At 31.7% G+C, this 21940-nt stretch overlaps 1 protein-coding gene across 22 annotated transcripts in view; it reads right to left on the reverse strand.

The window, feature by feature from the left end:
• The window catches only part of PPHLN1 (periphilin 1), a 109708-nt gene that overhangs the window by 18855 nt on the left and 68913 nt on the right, over positions 1-21940 (reverse strand). For 21 of the 22 annotated variants that reach the window (XM_039882286.1, XM_039882276.1, XM_039882290.1 and 18 more), the window contains one exon: positions 19287-19427. In XM_039882286.1, the coding sequence (XP_039738220.1) occupies positions 19287-19427 (141 nt within the window). Of the gene's footprint in view, positions 1-18861; positions 19428-21940 lie in introns of those variants that run through there. The other variant, XM_039882291.1, reaches the window with a different exon arrangement.

Here is a 21940-nt window from a genome sequence, read left to right on the forward strand (position 1 = left end):
TATTCAAGTTATCTTTCACCAAGTTTTTTCAGATCAATTTTTCCAGTTTACTCTAAGTATTTAAGAAATGTGTTTCTTTCTGCCCACCTATCTCCTTCATTATACTGAGGGCAAATCCAATTTCTTTTGCTTCCTTTGTAACTGTCTCTCATTAAGTATAAGGCTGGGAACAAAATGGATCTTTAATTATCTTTGATTAATTTAAAAGCTTGAAATCATACATTCTGCCTTGGCTCAAACTTTAATTAGACATTTTGTGGCCATCCTATCCAATTGATCACTTATGCAAATTCTTTGAGATTAGTAAATGAATTTGTTCACAGGGGCTGCCAATAATATTGTTCCCTTATCAAGTAAAGATCATAATTAAATTTTTAATTGATTTAGCATTACAAGGAAGGTGAAGTATACAAACTAATGTTCTGAAATCAGGTGGGGAAGTTTACATTATAAACTCATTTCAAAATAGTGAAAAACCTTGAAAAATATTATTCTATTATTTTGTGAGAATCAAATCTAACGAGTCAAGATAAGTTCTGGTCTAAAGTGGTTTTTTCCTCATAAAATAATCATATTATAGGAAGAGAATAAAATTCAATTAGAAATACTCTGCTTCCTTGTACACTCATAGTTTTCACTACTAAAACTAAACAGCAAGAGAGAAAGAAATTTTTATAAAGACTATTACACAAAGAGACAAGTTACAAAATATCTAAGAACATATTCATATAGTCTTGCAAAAAATAAACAAAAAAAACAAAAACAAAAAAACAACAAACATGCATACTCACAATCAAAAGCAAACGCAAAACCAAAACAAAATTGGACCAGAAATGGTCCCATTCAAGATGACACTATTTGAGAAGTCAAAAGAATTGCACATTACTAAGATAAAGCAATAATTAAAATGTAAATAAAACAAAAGAAAAAATTCCAGTTCTGCCTTTGTCTCTATTGTGTAGGTGTGACAGGAAAGCTGTAAAATTTTTCCTTAAACACTGAATCATCACCAATGATTCAAGCCAGTATTTATCCCATGTAGCTCTATAGTGTATTGTAGCAGCTGCATTCTGTATTCTATTTTTTAATGGCATTTAAGTTATTTCAGTTTTAGAGACAAAAGAAGCCACGTTAAATAGGACAACCAAAATACAACTTTAAAAGTCAGATTTTGACTATAATGTCCTATATTTGTTTTAAAAAATATACCATTTTTCTCATGTTCTGAACACATTCAAAACTATCTACATAGCAATCAGATTATACTGTTTTCTTAGCCTTCAAGTCATCATATGTGGATATAATTACACAGTAAAAGTTTTAAACTCAAATCCTATGCACAATAAAAAATCAATTTGTTATGAGCTTGAATCACCATTCACATCCACAGGTATGTCAAAAAAGAAAGGAGAAATGTAAAAAATTACGAGAGGTATAATATATTATTTTCCTTCTACAAAGAAGTAATTTCTCATTTATACTGAACAACATAAATGCAATTTAAATATAATTCAATCTTCAAAACTGCAAATAAAAGAAAAAAACACCTTAGTCTTCAACTCTTTTTAAAAATTCCCACAGATGCAATTACTATAGAAAGGTAAGATCATAAGCATTTTAAATGTCCTGTTTTATTTTGTCTTACCTTTTAAAATATGTATAAAAGGGGCGGGAGGGGAATATGGCAGAGGGATGGAGACCATGGATTTTACGGTCACGGAGTCCCTAGGTTTGGGTTGCTGTGTGACCCTGGGCACATACCTAATTTTCTAAGCCTTATTTGTAATGTGGGGATTGTAACAGTACCTTAGCGCACAGGGCTTTTGTGAGGATTAGGTGACAGAATAAACATGAAGTACTTAATACTCTGATACCATTCACTTAACATACATTTGAGGGTCTATTAGTCAACGAATATTTGGGGCTCTACTATGCGCATACAAGTGGTAAACAAAAAAACATATTGTCCCTATCCTCAGGAAGCTTTCTTTTTCTTTGTTGGAAAGATATATAATAAAATGTATGAAAATACGTAAATATGTGTTAATTGTGGGAAGTGTTATAAAGGAAATAAAGTAGACTCAGTGATAGAGGAATTACTTTGACTGAAGGAGTAGGGTAAGGAAATGTTTTCGTGAAAGGGTAACATTTAGTAGAGGCCTGAAAGATAGGAGGAAGCCAGAGAGAGCATTCCAGGCAGAACTAATAGCATCAACAAAGGCTACCAAGAAGAGGAGAATAGCTAGTCCTATTGAGAGGCTGGTGTGACTGTGACTGTAGCATAGTGAACCACAAAGGTAATAATATATAAGGAATCTGGAGAGAGAGATAACAGACAGAACCAAGAGATAGCTACAGCCATGGTAAAAACTTCGGATTTTTATTTTAAATATAATGGAAAGCCACTGGAGGGTTTCAAGCAGGGGAACCATTATATTGAACAGGGTTAGAAGTCAGGAAACAACCATAGCAACATTCCATTTGGCTAGGAATATCAAAATTTAAAGCATTCTTAAGGAACTGAAACTCACTTTTGTTCAAAAATACTATTGTTTGTTCTTTTAAAGTGGAAAATTCTAAAATACATTGGCCATTTCCTGCCTTAGGTAAAAAAAAGACAATTCAAAAACACTAAAAACTACTTTCTTCTTTTTCTCCCCTTTAACTGCATCATGGTCAACAGCTATGCGGAGTTACAGATATAAATTTCACTTTCTCTTTAATTCTGAACTACACAATATGTAGCTGCTCAAAACCCTGGGCAACAGAACTAGTCAAATTTCCTGGCATATAAATAACTGAATTAAAGACTAAAAGAGACCAAGTTTGTGTTATTAATTTTTTCCCCTAATAAAATCACTTTCACCATCTAATCAGTAAGCATTTTTTGCTTATTTGGTAACATTAAAGGTGTTCTTCCTTGGTCAACTCTGGATAAAAAATCCGGTTTGCCTTTTCTGCTCTTACTCAAAGGATGCTGTGAAGTGTTGGAAAAAGTCCAAAACTGCGATTATTTGATCCATCATGAACTCTTTAATCTCTCTTGTTGACTTCCATATCAACATACACCATATGGGATATTCTAAGCCCTTTCCACACCCAATTCAGGAACTCCAACTGCTGATAGCACTCTCCCCTCCCTATCCCATTTCCCCTTACTCTTAGCAAAATTGCCTCTCTCCTAAACTTATCTCTTCCCACCTCAAAAATGGTGCCACTTTATTCTACTTTGCCCTAGTCCCAGAAAAAAGTTGCTCTAAATTTTCAAGATTAGTCCTTCTATCTGTGCTATTGATAGCCCTTCTTGCTTCATCAATTATTCGATCTGTTTTTTTATCCACAGTCTCTCTCATATTACACTTACCTTTTCACAAGTGGTCAAAAATATATAAGTAAATAAATAAAAAGGTTGCTGGGTTCTATTTATTCTCCTGCCACACACTTGCATGTACTTGTTCTCCATTTCTGACTCCACTCATCTATTTCAGGCTCTCATTATTCCTCATCTGAAGAGTAGCCAAACATTTTTGTACAAACTAATCTTAAAAAAAAATCTCGATCCTTATTCTCACGTATTTGAAATTCATCTATAAACCATACTACCTATCAACAAAATCCACACTCTTTTTATCTAGCATTTAAAATCTTCGACAATCTGGCTCTAATCTACTTATCCTCAAAAAACTATCCTGGGCTTGCTATCTACTATCTTTTCTCTACCAACAAATTTCTATAAAATAAGTCTATAGTCACACCTTTTTCACACTACTGTAGTTTCTCATCTATTGCTGGGGGACTATGCCTTTTAACTTATGAGGTTTGTGCACTAACACTAAGTCGTTAATGCCAGAACTGAATTGCCATACACCAGTTGAGGTTGAAACGAAATACTTCCTTCTTAATTTGTATCATAATAAAACCATAATCATAAGAACAGAACTCTCCTGAGTTCTGTCAGGAGCATATTATCAGACTGGAAGGGGGTCATGGGAACCCTTAAATTTGTAGCCATTCAATCAGAGGTACAGGTGGCCTGGAGACCCCCAAAGTGCAGAAGTCTGAAATAAAGGCAGTCTTGTTGGGGACCATGCCCTTAAACTTACGGGGTCTGCAGTAACTCTGGGTGGTTAGTTACAGAACTGAATTGCAGTACACCAGTTATGGTTAAAACAGAATACTTCCTTCCAAAGCCTTTCTACCAAATCAAGACAAAGTTCCTGAGCTTATTGTTCAAGATTATTCAAGATCCTTCAACTATACCACATTAAATAAAATTCTGTCAACATCTACTCTATGAAGTCATGGCAATAAATGCTGTGACTGAGGAGCAATTAAGAGATTAATAAATGATATGGGAGAGAGATTAAAAATATCCATGTAAGATATGGTTTCACCCAAACAAGGCTACTTGTAATTGTTGATTATTCCCTATAGTTCCCTATTTTCTATCTTACACTCATGTCATTCACCCCATCTAGAACCTTTTACCCACTATCTGAACCTAGGAGATCTGTACATGAATTTTCATGGTCCAAGCAAATGTCACTTCCAAAATAAAGCTTCGTTAGTCCTAACTCAGTTTCAAGGTAAACGAGCATAAGAGAAAGCAATAAATAAGGAGTAGTTACATTTCTGCTATTTCTGGTATCAACTTGAACAAGTTACTTGAGCTTTTTAAACATGTAAAATGAAGACAGTTGCAAAACACATTCTTTTAAAAGCATAACTAAACTCTTAAAGAGGAATTGTCAGCAGTCATAAATGAAGAAGAAACCAGAGTGATAAGTTAATATCATGGGCCATGGCTGCCCCAAAGAACTTGGAACTCAAAAGGCTGGTAGGAAATGAGAGACATGGCCTCTGGCCCATTCAAGATACAACTGGATTGGAGGCCTCTGCATAAAGCTAGGATTTTTGTGTAAGAAACTAGAAAAAAGAAAACAAACAAAAATCACCTGTCAGTAAAAGAAAATGACAGGAACACTCTTCTGCCTTGATCTGGGCTCCAGGCAAGGGATGCAGTTTCTTCTAAGATTTCATAAGCACAAGTCTACCTTCATATGCATCTGAAGTTCTAAATATAAGCCCACAACTCCAAAATACAAATTATATGACGGAATATGCTATTGTGAGCAAGAGTCAGCAGAAACTACAGCTGGATTAAAGCTCTGAGGCTTTAGATATTAAAATTATCAGTTACAGAAAATAAGATGTTTAAAGAAATGAGAATGAAAACATGAGCAATAAACAATCTAATTCTAGACAGATTTACAAAGAAAACCAAATTGGACGGCTGGAAGTGGAAAATATAATTGAAATTAAGAACTCAGTAGATGGGTTAAATAGCAAACTAAATACAACTAAAAAACAAGACCTAAAGTCCTGAACAAAATACCCGTAATTCCATATTTTTTAAAAAGGTAGAAAAGATTTTTTTTTAAAGTTTAGGAAAAAAGAAGTTTAGGATAAATGAAAGACTGGTGGAAAAAATTCTACCTATGTCCAACTGGAGTACATAAAATTAGAATAGAGGATACTCAAAATTCAGAGAGATAATACTTTATAATTTTCTAGCTCTAATGAAAAAAGTAAATTCTCGGAAAGTATAAATTATCTTAAACAGAATACATTTTAAAACAATTCATATATAGACACATTATAGTGAAATGACACATCAAAAGTAAATAAATTTCAAATTAAAAATAATCTTGATTGCCCCTTCATAGGTTGTCGTCAAGATCCAATTTTTACATCAATAATTTTTATATCAATCTCAGTATGTATTTTAGTCATATGAAGAAAATTTATGAGAAATCCTTTCAATCCTGTGGACTCTAAAAACCATTAAAATCTGGCTGTATTTTTGCAACCAAATGAATACAGATGATTTTCCTTCTCTTTGACTTCCTAATTCCTTGAAGGAAAAGATTCTTGAAGATTTATTCTAGTATTTATCTTCGAACTAAAATGGCAGAGCCAAACTTAACTTATTAGGACTGAAGGTGCTTCAGGCATTCTTTCCAGTTCCATTCATTCAACTGTTAAACATTTACTGTGAGCCGACTGTAGGCAAAGAACTCTGGATGATACAAAGATAATTAACTGAGTAATTTTCCTCTCAGCCTATTAAAAAGGTAAGTAGTACTGTAGTTAAATGCATGCTAGCTATAAGTAGGAGGAAAAGATGTTATTAACTTCTGACTGTGTAACATTCATGGGCAAACAACAGTTTGTTGTGCAACTGATGAAATCAGTGAGTAAAAATAAGTTTTTATAGTAGATAAAAGAAAATTTAGAAAGTTAAAAATGCTGCAAACAAACTATCCTCCCTTACCACCAGGTTTCTTCAACTAAAAGGCCAATTAATTTAATATTTTTTACTCTTTTGATTTATATGGGGTCCTGATCTCTTTCACAATTACAATCAAGAATGCACTCCATTAGAAAACATGGAATGGAAAAACATTTTATTTAAGAACAAATCCTCTACTGAGAGAATCACATGCAGTTCTTCAAGCTTAGTCCCACTGGCACAAAGATTTTTTTACTACAATAGCTTATGATTAAATATTTAAGTAGAATAAATATTTAAAATCTCTAGATTTAAAAAATCTTAATTATTAAGACCTCATTTGATCTGTAACTTTTGGACAACAGAGATAATAATATAAAGGTAGAAAAACACATGTAGTATAACAGCTGTTGAAATAAGTACAAGCGGTTTTTCTTCTTAGCTCTCCTCAAATTGTGCCAATGAAGGATGCTAATAATAGAATAAAATTTCAGGGCAGAACAATGCAAACCATAATTAGAAATCAATGCAGTATAAAACTGTCAAAGCTCCTGGGCAAGAATTATAATTGAGAAACCCTCAATAGAAGTGTATACGTGTGTGTGTGTGTGTGTGTGTGTGTGTGTGTGTGACCCACTCTATATAAGCCAATGCAGTTAACGAAAAGATAAATATTCTTCAAAGCTAAAAATACCCTAAAGATAGAAATAAGCAGCAGAATCCAAAATAGTCTATATACAGCAACAGACAATGGAATGCGTATGTTCAGGAAAAATTCGACACAAATAAGTGGTTGAAAGGGGAAAAGGTGACTACGATATTTGCTGACATGGAATTTTAAAAACTACGTTTGTAACTTGAATTCACATACCATAAATGACTATTCCAAATTTACCCTGAAATAAAATATTTTCTATCAATTTAATATGGGGAATGTTAGATTATCACCATTCTACATATTTCAGTTATTGAATACTTACTTTGCCTATTACCTTTCATTTCCAGTGAAAGCAATTCACTAGATCAAAGTGACAGGAGTCATTTTTGTCCTACTTGGTTTTAATCACGTTAATTATAATTTCAATTGATTCACAAAGATTATAATTTAAAATTCAAGGATTACCCAAGGAACGGCTTATTTTTCAGTGTGATTTATAAGTTACTTGGTCAGAGTTTGGGCCTTATTTTTCTAAGTCGGGATTCCAGTCCAACCCTCAAAAACTTCGTAGGCATACAAGACTTAAATACGTTTTATCTACCATAAAAAAAATAGCACGAAACAGTAACAGCAGCCATTTTGATTGACAATGTCCTAGGCAACTTGAATATACATTCTCATTTAATTTTAACATGACTATGAAGTAGGTAATATCATCATTCCCATTAGAGTAGTGAGCAAAGCAAGACTCAGAAAAGTGACTCTCCCAGACACATAGTTAAGTGGTTGAACTAGGATTCAAGCCAAATGTTCTTACCCCAAAGTTCCTACACGACTTATTCTAACTACTAAAATAATGCAGCAGCATTGTGGCAATTCTCTATAAATTCTTCTACTGACTACATAAAATTCCATAGTGTGAATGCACTAGAATCTATTTAGTCATCGTTCTTCAGGTAGAAAAAAAAATGACCCTTGATGGAAGTTAGAGATGTAAGAGCAATGAAAATAACAAAAAAGGTAAATATTTAAATAAACCTAAATAACACTAATTGCATAAAATACTGTATCATAGGGGGTTTAAAATATATATGAAAGTAAAACATGAACAATAATAGATCAATCAAGAGGAAATTCAATAGAGTTAAAATGCTCTAAGGTATCTGCATTAATCATCACAAAGTAAAAGTACATGCTTATATCAGACGTTAATAGGCCAAGGATGCATGGTATAAGAGAATGTGTAACTACAAAGAAAATATGGCTGTGTGAAAATAATTTTTCAAATCCCAAAAAAGAAAAAAAAAGCAAAAAAGGACTAGAACAGCAAGAACATATCAGTAACTGCATTAAGTGTAAATGGACCAAATGCTTCAAGCAAAAGACATATTTTATCAAAATGGATGAAAAAAACAAAACTCAACCATATGCTGCTTACAAGAAAAAATACCTTAAAAACAAGAATATAGAAAGGCTGAAAGTAAAGTGACAAAAAAAGACATGATGAAACTAATTTTGATAAATATGAGGCAGTATTAGAAACTAAGAAAACTATAAAAACAGAAAATAATTCTAAACTCATATGCACTTTATATCATAGCCTCAATATACAAAAGGAACAGAAACATTTAAGAGATATACAAATCCACAAACATATTTGAAAGTTTTAACATAACTTTTTCAGAAACTGTTAACAAAATCAAAAATGATATGGAAGATCTGATACAATAATAAACTTTACTGACATACTAATAGAACAATACACTCAACAAATCCAAAATATACCTTATTTCAAGTATATTCACTTAGAAAAACTGATAATATGCTGGGCCACAATGTAAGTTACAAAAAAAAAAAAAAATTTCATAAGACTAAAATCCCGAAGAGTATGTTTTCTGACTACAGTGGTTTTGAATTAGAAATTTATTACTAAAAAACACTATAAAATCTTCATATGTTTGAAATTAATATTCTAAATAACTCTAAGAAGAAATCTAAGGAAAATGAAGAAACTATTCTAAACTGAATGACAGTAAAAGTAACATCAAAATTTGGAAGATGCAGCTAAAGCTACATTGAGGGAATTTATAGGTTAAAAGAAAACTACAAATCAATAAGTATTTAGCTCAAGATTTTAAAAAAAGAAATCTCAAAAAGTAGAAGAAAATAGTAAAGATAAAGGCAGAAATAATAAAATATAAAATACAAAACAAGAGATGAACAAAACCAAAAGTTTGTTCTTTGAAAAAGACTAATAAAATTGGTGACTTCAGTTAACAAGAATCATGAGAGAGGTGACAACCAACTCTCAAGATAGCCTCTAATGATTCCCACCTCCTCGTATTTTCATCCTTATGTAATGCCTTCCTGCTGAGTGTGGCTGGGCTTAGTGACTCACTTCTAATGCATAGAACAAGGTAGAAATGACAGTATACGACTCAGAAACTGGATCAAAAGCGGTACCAAGGCACCACTCTTTTTCTCTCACTCCTGAGTCACCAGCTCTGAAGGAGGTCATGTCTTGAGCAGCCTTGTGGAGAGGCCCCAAGGCAAGAAACTGAAACTTGTTCCAACAGTCACATGAGTGATCCTGGAAGTGGATCTCCTAACTTGTTATGTCTTCAAAGAATATAGCCCACGCTATCAGCTTGACTGCAACTTCTTAAGAGATCCTGAGTCAGAATCCCAGCAGGCTTTGTTTGTTTATTTTATCTGAGAACTTGAAAAACCAATTCTAAAATTTCTACAGAAATTCGAAGTTCCAAGTACAAGAACACTTGAAAAAGAACAAATTAGCAAGACTTGCTCTATTGGATATCAAGATAATATAAAGCTATAGTAATGAAGAGAGTGTAGTGTTGCAAGGATCAACAGACCAATGGAATAGAGTCCAGAAACACATATATGGACACCTAATTTATTATCTAGGTGTCAATGCTGAGCAGTGGGAACACATGGTCTTTCCAATAAATGGTTCAGGGTCACATGGGGAAAAAAATGAATCTTGATCTCCGCTATATTTAATATACACTACACATAAAATCATTTTCAGGTGGACTGTAACTCAATGTGAAAGACAAAACAAAAAAGCTTCCAGAAGACAATAAAAGAGAAAAATATTTAAATAGGAGACAAATAATAAAGAAAAACACTGAAAAGTCTGAATAACATTAAAATTAAGAATTTTTATTTTCCTCAAAGATATTAAAAGAATAAAAAAGCAAGCCACAAAATAAGAAGAGTATCTGCAACACATATAACTAACAAAGGGCTTGTATCCAGAATATATTAAAAAAAACTTCTACAAATCAGTTTTTTTAAAAAGGACAACTCACTAGGAAAGTGAGCAAGAACCTCAAAAGGCACTTGACAAAAGAGATGTTAGCTATGTGCCAATAAACATGTGAAAAAATCCTCAGCATCATCAGTAATCAGGGAAATGTAAATAAAAACCACATGAGCTATACATTACATATAAGAATTATCAATCTCATACACAATGTTAAACAAAGAAAGCTAGACAATATATACTGTATGATTCTATTTCTATAAAGTTCAAAAACGGACAAAACTATATGATGATGTTAGGATTCAATTAAGTGCTTACTTTAGGGAAAAGGGAGAGGGAATAATGGGATTCCTGGGGTGCTGGTAATATTCTATTTCTTTCCCTGAATGGTAGCTTCCACAAGTGTTTGCTTATACATCATTAAAGTGACTTTTTAAAAAAGTAGAGCATAATAGCAAACACGGAGGAGTTCAGCATAGTTGAACTTTAGCTTACCAGAAAATTAAATGATGCTGAACTACTCATTTGTCCCCAAATCCAGATAACTGAGGCGTTAGAAATTTTAAGATTCAGGTTTAAGGCAGGAAAAAAAAAAAAAACCTACAAAAGATCTCCCAGCTAATTCAAGTAAACAAATATTCTAAACAGAAATGATAATATACTGCAGAGTCCAGTTTTCTGTAAATTTTTTAAAAAACAAAATAAAAAAGAATATGGGGAGAATCGCAACACAACCAGTAACAATATAATTGGCTCCCAACCAACCAGACCCTACACAATCAACTCATTTCTAATGTTTAAAGTTACCTTTAAGTAGAAACCTAAGTTGTTTTAGTGTTACTTTTAAAACATCTTCTAAAAATGAACTGAGAATATCAATTAACTCGCTGTAGTCAGCACATGAGTGGATAAGAACAGACAAGCTTATCTCCTTGCACGATACCTGAATTAAACAACAGTTAAGACAGCAGATGTTATAGGAGAGATCATATATTAAAAATGAAAGATGACAAATGAAGAAGAAAATACGAGAACAATTTATGTTTTAGGAAGGGGGAGAAAGAGCAGCATATTCTAAGGAAAAGGAAACAATCTTTTTATGGTACTTCCTAGATCTAGAAAAATAGATAAGGATCAGCGAGATGAAAAACAAGCCAAATGGAAAATGTGAAAGCAAAATCACAAAGTCTCCCCAAATAAAACTTCATCAATTATGTTTATATTCCATTTTGAATAAATGAAGGGAAAAAAGAAAAAGGAAAAGAAAAAAAAACAGAAGTAAAAGGACAAGAGGTAAACAGCCCCAACCCTGACAGTGATGAGAAAATGGCCACTCAGTGTTAAATCTATGTAAGAAACTTGCCCAAAATATTCCTAAGAGGTAATCTGGAAGTAGTCAATATTCCAAAACTGCAAAGAAACAGGCAGAGTAATACTTAACACTACCACAAGCACTTCGACAGTGATTTTCAATATACAAAGGGCTTTCAGATAAAATAATTTGTTAATTCTGAGGGACAATATGTAATTAATCCCATTTAACAAATGATGAAAATGGCTCTGAGAGGTTAAAATACTAAGTGGACATGCCCAGTGTTGACTATTTCACTTTCAAAAGTTCTTAAATATAAAGTACTCAGAGACTAAATAAAACTGTCAACTTACAAAAGAGGAACTGAATAGCAAAGAACAGTTAATTTGGAGCCATGAGAGAAAACCCCTATTTGATACTGGTAAACAGTGGACAAGGAGGAGAGGTGAGAGAATGAAACTCAAGCTTCAGATTATGCTCTTGGGAAACATTTGTGTTGGAACTGCTTTATAACTGGGTTTTTTAAGTGATGACATCCCCAGGGATAAGGTCCAAGATGGCCTCATCTCTTCTGGTATATGTAAATTTTTAAGTATGGTTCTTATTAGGCTTGGTATTTGTATTGTCAAATTTTATATTTTATGTAAAAATAGTATCTTAAAAGTGTCATCAATCTTCATATTTATAGGTTTACATCAGGTATAAAATAACTAACTTAACGTTTAAATTTAAAGACTAAGATGCTTGAATTTGACACTTCAAATTACTTTATGAGATAGTTTTCAGATGAAACACTCTTAAAATGAAAACTTTATACTTGTACTTCAGCAACACGTTTCTGTAGTAAGAGCACATGACCAGAATCTGACTGATAAATTATAACATTCAAAAACTCTGAAATTTGGCCAAAATACATATTTTCAATATGTTTTGAGAATAAAGAAATTTTTCAGAGGTAAATCTTATGTGAGTATATTTTACCAAATCTATATATGTAAAGTCTGAATGAGGAGTTGGTAATAATGGATTGTTAAATATAGTAGGGTAGACTTGATGTCTAGACAAGATAGTGGTGAGAGCTACACTTTTAAGAAGCTCGTTACTTGCTCTGACAAAAAGGAAAAACAAAGAATGTTTCTATTATGTAAGGCTAGTATGAAATGCTTACATCATGCATATACAACAATAGAGTTGCTACTACTTTGAAAATAATTTCATTTTAATCTATCGTGTGTGAAAAGCTGATTCTTTTCCATGTCTCTGACTCTAGTTAATATTTCGGGAAGATGGTGTGTTTGATTAATCTTCTAATCTTTTAATTTTAAAAGTAAAAAAAGAATATCCTATTGAGAGAGAAAGAACAAAAGTTAGTGAACCATCAAGTTATTTAGATGGTGACTGAAACTAGACACTGTTAGAAGACCACAGATAGAACACTGAATAAGTGTAACATCTTATTTACTGAAGAAACTATTTTCTGCGAAACTCATTAGGCTCAACGAACACTAATTAATTACTAACTGATCATAGCAATGGTATACTTGAGTTTTTAAATAAACATTTCTAACATGAAAAACCCTGTGCCCTTATGAAGAGATTAAAAAACATCAAAACACCTAAAAATCTAGTTAAATCTGAAATTAGCTACACATCATAGTGTGTACAGAAGAAGCAGTACTTAGGTGCTAATTTTTAATATGATTTAGATTAAGAAGGGACCTAAGATTACTCAATCCAACTCTTATTTTCAAGAAAAAGTGAAAAAAAGCTCATAAGCAGCCCATATGGTCACAAAAATGGTAAACGTGTAAATTCAAATTAAAATAAAAATTATGTGTTAAGTAGATTGATCCAGACTTACGGTAAAACATTATTAACCTATAAGACTAATGACCTAGGCAGGCAAAAAAATGATTTATGAATTAACTTGATTTTTCTTAGCTAAGTAGAATAAGAAAAGGGGTTCCTAGATGGCTAAGATATAAAATGTCTTCAATATAATAAGGCTAGCATAGCCATAAGTGACTATGGCTAATACTAATGTCTTTACTAAAATAAGTGTATATTCAGTATAAGTCTTTTTAAGTCAAAAACAAAAAAACAAAAAAAAGAAAAAAATAATCTCCTTAATCAAGTGTCTCTTAATACTCTCTATTATGTTTTAGAACATCAGATCGGCACCTGCTCTGGACCTAATAGAATTCCTGTCTAGATTTAAATTATAAATTATCGGATAAATATATAATCAATCCTTCTTTCAATAGAGAGATTTACTTATAGGTAGAAATATCAGTGTTTTCATAAAACAGCATTATGTTAGAATAGTATTCTGAAATAGTCAAAGAGGCTTTAAAAATGAATTTGCCTTCATGGTACTTTTTTGGTTATTATCCACCAAATAAGAAGAGCCTTTTTCCCATACAAATGATAAGTTTCTATGATTTGAGGAATACCATGAATAATGCATTTAAAGGATATTTTCAGGCATATTCCTGCAATTCTGTTGATTTAGATTTAATTAATTTTATCTACTCACATAATTTTTAAAAATGGTTAACGATGATTGGTACAAGTGAGAAATTAAGATTCTCTGCAATCATATACTCTGGTTATTCTCAACTTGGCATGCCATTAGAACAACGCGAGATTAACAGACACCCTGTTGATCACTTTTCTAGCACAACACTTCGTAAGACATAAACATAGGCATTTATGACACCCACAGTATTAAACCACTCCTAAACTGCCCATTTTAAGTATAATACTTTACTTAAAAAATACACATATTAAAGTTTTTTTAAATGTGAAAAAAAACCGGAAGAACTGTATTTTAAAACATGGTTAACAAGGGATTATAAATATCTATTAATAGAGAACTAGTTATATATACTGATATAGAATGGTCCCTAAGATATATTGAATAGGTAACATGGTATGCCACCATTTGTATTTAAAGAAAAAGTATGGAGATGCAAAAACCAACGCTTATCTCTACTCATTCTCCAGATGTGTGGGTGTATGTGTGTGTGTGTGTATTATTCATGTATACACGAATACTATATATAAACTGTGCATATACACATACATATACATATCACATGAGCATATCTATATGCTGGGGAAATAAACTGGGCAGCTAAAAGTTATGGGTGAAAAGCAAATTTATTTTGTACTGCATAATCTCTTGTGCCTTTTAAATTTTATGCTTATGTTTGTTAACACATAAAATATGACCTTCAAGGGATGGGCTGCAGGATATTTAACATAAAGCAGATCAGAGCACCTACTTTTGAGACATGACTGTAACATTAGTTTCTAACTAAATCCTTATTACTGTCACTATAACCAACTCTTCAAATCTGAAAAGAAAGCCTTTCATAAAGATTTGCTTTGGGTGATATTTACATAGTGTTTTAACTGTCAAATTAAACCAACTGAATATTTAAGACTTATGCATTTTATGGCATATCAATTTTACCTCAATTAAAAAACAAAATAACGTGGTAATAGTTTTCAACCATTTAGCACAGCAGAAACTACATTAGAACTCAAGAAAAAAGTCACCTCCTTCCAACTCCTTGATATTCCAAATATGGTTCACAGACTAATAGAATCAGCATCTTCTGAGAAAATGTTAGAAATTCCAATCTCAAGCCCTATCCCAGATCTAATGAGTCAGAATTTGTATTTTAACAAATCACCAAGTGATGTATTTGTATATTAAAGTGTGAGAATCTCTGATAACCTACTTATCGGAATATTTATGGTAGAAATCCAAGAAGCTCCTCTACTTTTGAAAGCACTGTGGCTTGAGGGTTAAGAGAGGTAAGGTTCTTTCTTCAAGACAAGTTTGCATAGCAAAAGATCCTAATGTACTCTAGTGGCTCACCAACTATCCTTAGTAGTTGTTTCATTAGGTAATTATTTCTCTGCTACTTGCCGTCTCTTCAGGAGGATTTTAGCCACTCTGACACTTAGTCATATGATCTACTAGGCTGAACATGCATATGCAAATTATATGTGTGTATGTTTACACACACACACACACACACATATAGTATATATAACATATATCCAGCCCAAATCTATTCAGATTATCTGATTCCATCTGAAGTTAAAGGAAGATAGAAAATCTAATCTAGATCTTGCCAGTGGGGAGTTACAGAGAGACTTTTAATATTAGATGCCAAGATCCCAAGAAAACAGATAATCTTACTGACAGGCTCTACCTAAGCACAGTTTTATCAAAATATGAGGGACTTTACAAATTTTAAATAGGAGAAAGTTACAAAGAGTTAAGGTAAATATTGCTTTATCCCTAGAAGTGCAACAGATGGAAGAAGGCCGTGTAATAACAGAGGATTTCAATTTGTGTGGTTCACGCAAAGTAACAATTTGTTAAAAGACAAGATTCCTTATTGGTAAAATAGTAAGTAGTCGGAAGCACTTTCAAATCAAACAGTTCAGTAACAGTACATAAGGACTTGCGGGATATCAGAGTCAAGGGACTAATGCCAAACACCTGAATCAGAATATGAATCACCCATAATCTTGTTGGGTCAAATCTCTCTAGGAATTACTATATTAACAAAAGAAATTCTGAAATTTAACTCTCTTTAGGCTCAGAAGCCAGAAAGCATGGGAAAATATTCCAATCATTGAATGTAAAAGCCCAAACTGAGTAAGAGGGGGTAATCTGGGAAAATGAAGGGAACAAAAGATAAAGCATAGAATCCAAAGGATAAGGAAGCTAAATGTGCTGTGGCAAAAGAATGGATCATATCCACTAAAGGATATTCAAGTAAAAGAGGGGTAATTTGGATGATCTCTAGCAACACAATATTCAGAGATGCAACTTGATATCTCTGGCTCAAGGATTTTAGACCAGTGGTTCTCTGCCATATCTGATCATAACCTTGGGAGCTTTTTCAAAAGGCACCTACATCATCAACCTTACCAAATTTGTATATGCCCAGGATTGAGATGACACTAATATGGCATAAGACATGAATCTGATCACTCATTGAGATGATTCTGATACAATCTACCTCCATATGCATGCCCTTAAACATCAAATAGCCAAATTTGTAGGCATTTTGAATTAAACCAAATTTGGCCTGGAAATTTAGTTTACTTTATATTGTAATACTGCCTCAAGTTAATGACTTTCTTGGTATTCAAAGGCTGAAAGACTAGACTTATAAACCTTCAAATTATTATATGTGGTTATCTTTATAAGCTATCTGAACATATAGTACTTGACATAACATAGAAAATAGCTCGATATCTATATTTTTACATTATTTTAAGCTTGATTTGTTGCGTTCATCCATACAGGGTTTTGGGGGGTTACTATTCTCTTTGTAAAGTATTTCAAGCGTATGAAAAAAAATGTAAAGAATAATTACTAGACAGCTATGTAACTACCATCTAGCATTCTCAAGTCTTTGTAATGTTCCTATCCATCAGGCATTAATCCCTAAAAAATAAAATATGCAAAAGTTGGAAATGAAAAAATAAAGAAACTACTGTTTCATTTTCAAAATCACTAAACTTTTAGGCACAAGTTTATAAAAGAATTATAATTTTAATTTGCTAGCTTTCTGACTTTTGGGGGGCTTTTGGTCTGATTTTCTTGCCAGTATATAAAAACCAAAGTACCCTAGCAAAAACGCAGTAGTTATAGTCCAATATTCAGTATCGTTAAGTTTTCTATTTTATAATACTTCTAATAACTGTTTTTACTTCTCTAGTAATATTAGAATATGGTAATGTCCTTTTAGAATTATTTTTCTTTTTTTAGGTCATTTGTCTTTGCTGTAATAATTCCAATATACTTTATCAGATTTTTTTTCAAGTATTTGAACAATGGGCAGGAAAAAGATATAGTCATACTTACAGATCAAATATATATGGATATCTATAAAGTACTATAAAAACTGGTTTCATATTACACAACCTTATGTGTATAATGCTAAGATGGCCTCTACATTTGACTAATAACTTGCCTTTTCAAGATCAAATAGATCAACTATGAATAATAACAAGAGGAGATAATACAGAAAATAAACCACAAGCCAAAATAAGACACTCTCTACTATTAGTCAAGTTTTTCTAGCAGTTATAGTCTTAAGAGAACCTCTCCTTTAAAGAACTACAATTTAGGTGAAAAAGAAAAATAACATTAAATCATTCATTCAACAAACACCTACTAAATACCCAGGCACTCTGTCACGTGGTCAGGTGAAGACACTGTATCTTATTTCAAGTGATTCAGAGACTATTTCAAAGGTCACTTCTAGGTTTATGACTCCATTCATCATCCATATAACAGATATTTCTTGTAAGCCTACTACATGCCAATCACTGTTCTAGGTGATGGAGATAAAGCAGTAAACAAAACAAAGTCCTTGCTCTCATAAAGCTTCCACTATGGTGAGGGGAGATAAGCAAACAAATAAAAATATGTCAAATGGCAAGAAAAGCTACAAAGAAAAATAAATTAGAGTAAAACAAAACAAAGGGAGTAATTTTATATAAGGTAATGATATTCATATTCATGTTGAAGATATATCTAGTGGGCAAATCTTTTATTTATACTCTCATTTAACTGATATCTTGAAAGGTACCAATCCACCTTGACATCAACAAATTAAAATATTCCCAGTCTTCGTTTTCTTTCTATTCTTCTAAGGAGATGGTACTGCTGATCACCTCCATTTTGAATCCCTATTGGCTTACATGACAAATTTCCTATCCAGGTTCTTAACCTTAGCCATTGGTGTGTTATCAATATAAGCTGCACAATCGCATCTAGGATTTAATTAAGATCTTCTCCTATCCATTCAAAGGAAATAGATTTTAATTGATGTGGAACTGAACAGCAATAGGAAAGATTTAATTTTGTTCTTAATTTTCAATAGTTTTTAGAATGACATTTATTCAAGGCATTGGAGGAAACCATCAAAACAAGCCCTTGTACAACAGGTTACATTTTATAAAGCCCTTTTACAGTTTATCTATTTAATCCTCATAAAATGATAATACCCTATGATGCAGGTAATATTTCCATACTGAAACACTTTAGATTTGGCTATGCATAATGACCACAGTGACAAGTATTAGAAAAAAAATGATTTCTACTTTTTAAATCTTAGGTAAGACAAAGCCTCTCAGCTTACTTATTCCATTCCAAAATTATATTTCACATTACAATAAGATACAGCTAAAAGGTTTTGTCCTATAACTATTCCTTAAGCAATATATTTAATCTAATAAAAAGATCCTAACTTTTCAGTAAGAATAAAATCAGATTTAAATACCTATCTTTTATTTTTTAAATATTTAAAAAATGCTTAGAAACATAATGAAAAACAAGAAATTTCTGTAAGCCCAATATTCAAAAAAATTGCTAACATTTTGGTATATTTAATATTTCTTTCAGCATTTCCTATTAGATTTAGTAGTTTTTAAATTGCTTCATACTAACTAGAATATTAATATTCTCTAAAAAAGAAGTTTGCTTTTTATTTAAAAAATAAACAGGGGTGGGGGACCACCTGATCAAAATTACTGTAAAATCAAATAATTTTTATAATTTCTAAATTGTGATTTCAGTCATAAGTGAAAAAAAAAAAGACAAAATGAAATATATTTATTAAATAAATATTTACTATACCAAGTGTAAAATGATAAGAACAAAAGACTATGTACCTTAAGACAATTGGATTCTCACCTGTTCAATCTCTTTGGTTTTTGATGCTATTGCTTTAGAGCGACTGTTTAGCTGACTGTCTTCAAATAAATCTATGCCATCTGTTGCATTTGACTCAGGTTCTTCTGGCTGGTCAATAAACAATGGTCCCGTGGGTCCTGCCTTTAAAAAGTAATTGAAAAATAAATATTTAGTGAATTTAAATAAACTATGAGAAACCCAGTACTGTATTATAGCCTTAAAAACACTAATCCTAAAATAGCACTATGAAAGAAATCTCATAGTTAAACATTTGATAAATTATGCAAACTCTATTATTCATCCTTTCACAGACCACAGATGAGCATATTAATATTATAATCTGCAGAGTACTGAATTATTAAAATCAATCTACTTCTTTTCAATCTAGCATTTCCCAAATATACTGGCTAACAGAATCTTTTTTTCTTCCTCAGACCATTAGGACCCCTTCAGAATTACTATTTTATCAAATACTCTGGGAATTCTCTATTAGTGTCCAAAGGTAAAAGTACAAAACTGAACACAGGAATGAACTATAAATTCCTGAATATTTAAGTACATAACTGAATGTATCTTCAATTTCATGGGACTCTACTTATAAAATACCTGGTCTCCCAACCAAACTGCTTACAACTATACGATAGCAGCAAGAGAAGATAAACTGGAAACCTAAATATTTAATCTCTCTCTACTCATAAAAATGAATCTATACGGTGTTTCTACAGTACACAGACTATTTTTTAAATAGCCAGTATAAAACAAAAATATTGTCACAACTAAATTTAAACACACACATAGATAACTAAAACGAGTAATTATTTAACAATTGCCTGAGAGCAAATGTTAACTACCTGGGCAAAATGTTAATAAGATAGTGGAATTAAGCTTTTAAATAAAAAACAGAGCTTCATAAAAAATTTTCCAGCTGCTTTATTTCCAGTATGAAAAAGTATCAATCTACCTTGAAAAACATCTTAGACAATGCTACAAAAATTAATGCTGCTGCTCAACAATAATAATGTACACAAAGTAACAAACTACTCATCTTGATCTTATTCTCACTTGCTTTTGGTTCAAAAGATCATATCTGACCTATGACCCCACTTACAGATTTTCAGTGTTATTTACTTCCCCTTATTCAAAACCTAGCCAATTCTGTTCATATTTTAGAGAAAAAAATAAAGAGTTTTAAAAAAAGTCTTTCTAGACCTTATATCATAGACTATTCAGTCAAGATCCAGTCAACTAATAATAAAAATATATAAATATATTTAAACACTGGGAAAAGTAGACAGTAAAATTTTTTAAAATTAAGATATATAAAAAAATAATGGGGGGAGGGGAGGATATATTTTATTAAAACCTTGCTAACTGAAGATAAAGTTATCTAACAAGAATGTAGTGTTTTGAAAGATTTTTAACTTAAACTACTCTGAGAAAAATGATCTGTTCTCCAAAACAGCAATTTTGAAGCATATATATCTATTATAATATAAAACTATTATTCTAAATTATTTTTTAAAATAAGCAAAATGACTCTATTAAATGTATTACTGTCTTGTTCATGCTTTTAAATAGTGCTGTAAAGGTACTAAAAAGAAACGGCTTGATGTTTTTGATACATTTACTCAAGAATACTCATAAATGTCTATTATTACAGCTACAATAACAAGGAAACCTTGACCTATTTAAGAATAATTGTTATCAAAATAACATAGCACTTTTAAAAAGAAAGTCTCTATTTGTGTGAGTACGGATAAGGTCTATACTGATTTGTACTGATTTCTATGAACAGTGTGCATTAGCTATTCTGAAAAGGATCTTTTCATAGTTTATGAAGATTATGTAGACATATAATTTCTATTATCAAATCTCAATGCTTGATCCCTTTCATCAAAGGACATGCCATGAAAGGCATCCAAAAATATATTGAAAAGCCATAAATCTCCACCAAAGATACATAATCTGTCATGGTACAAAGATTTTTACATTCTCTGCCTATTATGTCAAAATAATTCAAGCACCAAATCCTGACTCTAAAAGCTTAATTTTGTCCATGAAATGTCTGTATTTCTCTATTAGAAATGTTACCAGTTATATAGAAATTTTTCTGTCCATTTTCAAATATTTTAATACAATCATTTCATAAATATTATTCTATGAACCCAAAACTGATCTCATCTTTTGGTAGTCAAGACTCATCAAAGGTCATAGGTAGCCCAAACAATACATAATTTCATTTCCTGGGATATTTGAGATAATTGCATAGACTAGAACATGCAATATAAATAAAGCCTAAGATCCAAGGTCTAATTACATTTTTGTTCTGAGTTAACTGGTTTGTGAATAGTGGCTTAGCATGATTTCTACAGATACGTTCTAGAGACAGCAAGGCCTATAAAAGTAGCATATAAATAATGCATTTTCCTTTTATTCCGTATTTACAATAGTCTTAAACTAAACTACTGGAGACATTGAGATGTAGTATAATTACTGAATTCAGATCATTCATATTCACACTACTACTGTTATGTGATAAATTTTAATAATCCATGAGGATATTTTCCCCCATGTTTTAAAATACTAGAACAAACCAAGTATTTTCTGCCCATATTTTAAAATCTAGACAAATACCTCAGATGTGAAACATAAAG

Source organism: Pteropus medius, unplaced genomic scaffold, assembly GCF_902729225.1.
Source record: "Pteropus medius unplaced genomic scaffold, Ma_sr-lr_union100, whole genome shotgun sequence".
NCBI classification, from domain to species: domain Eukaryota; kingdom Metazoa; phylum Chordata; class Mammalia; order Chiroptera; family Pteropodidae; genus Pteropus; species Pteropus medius.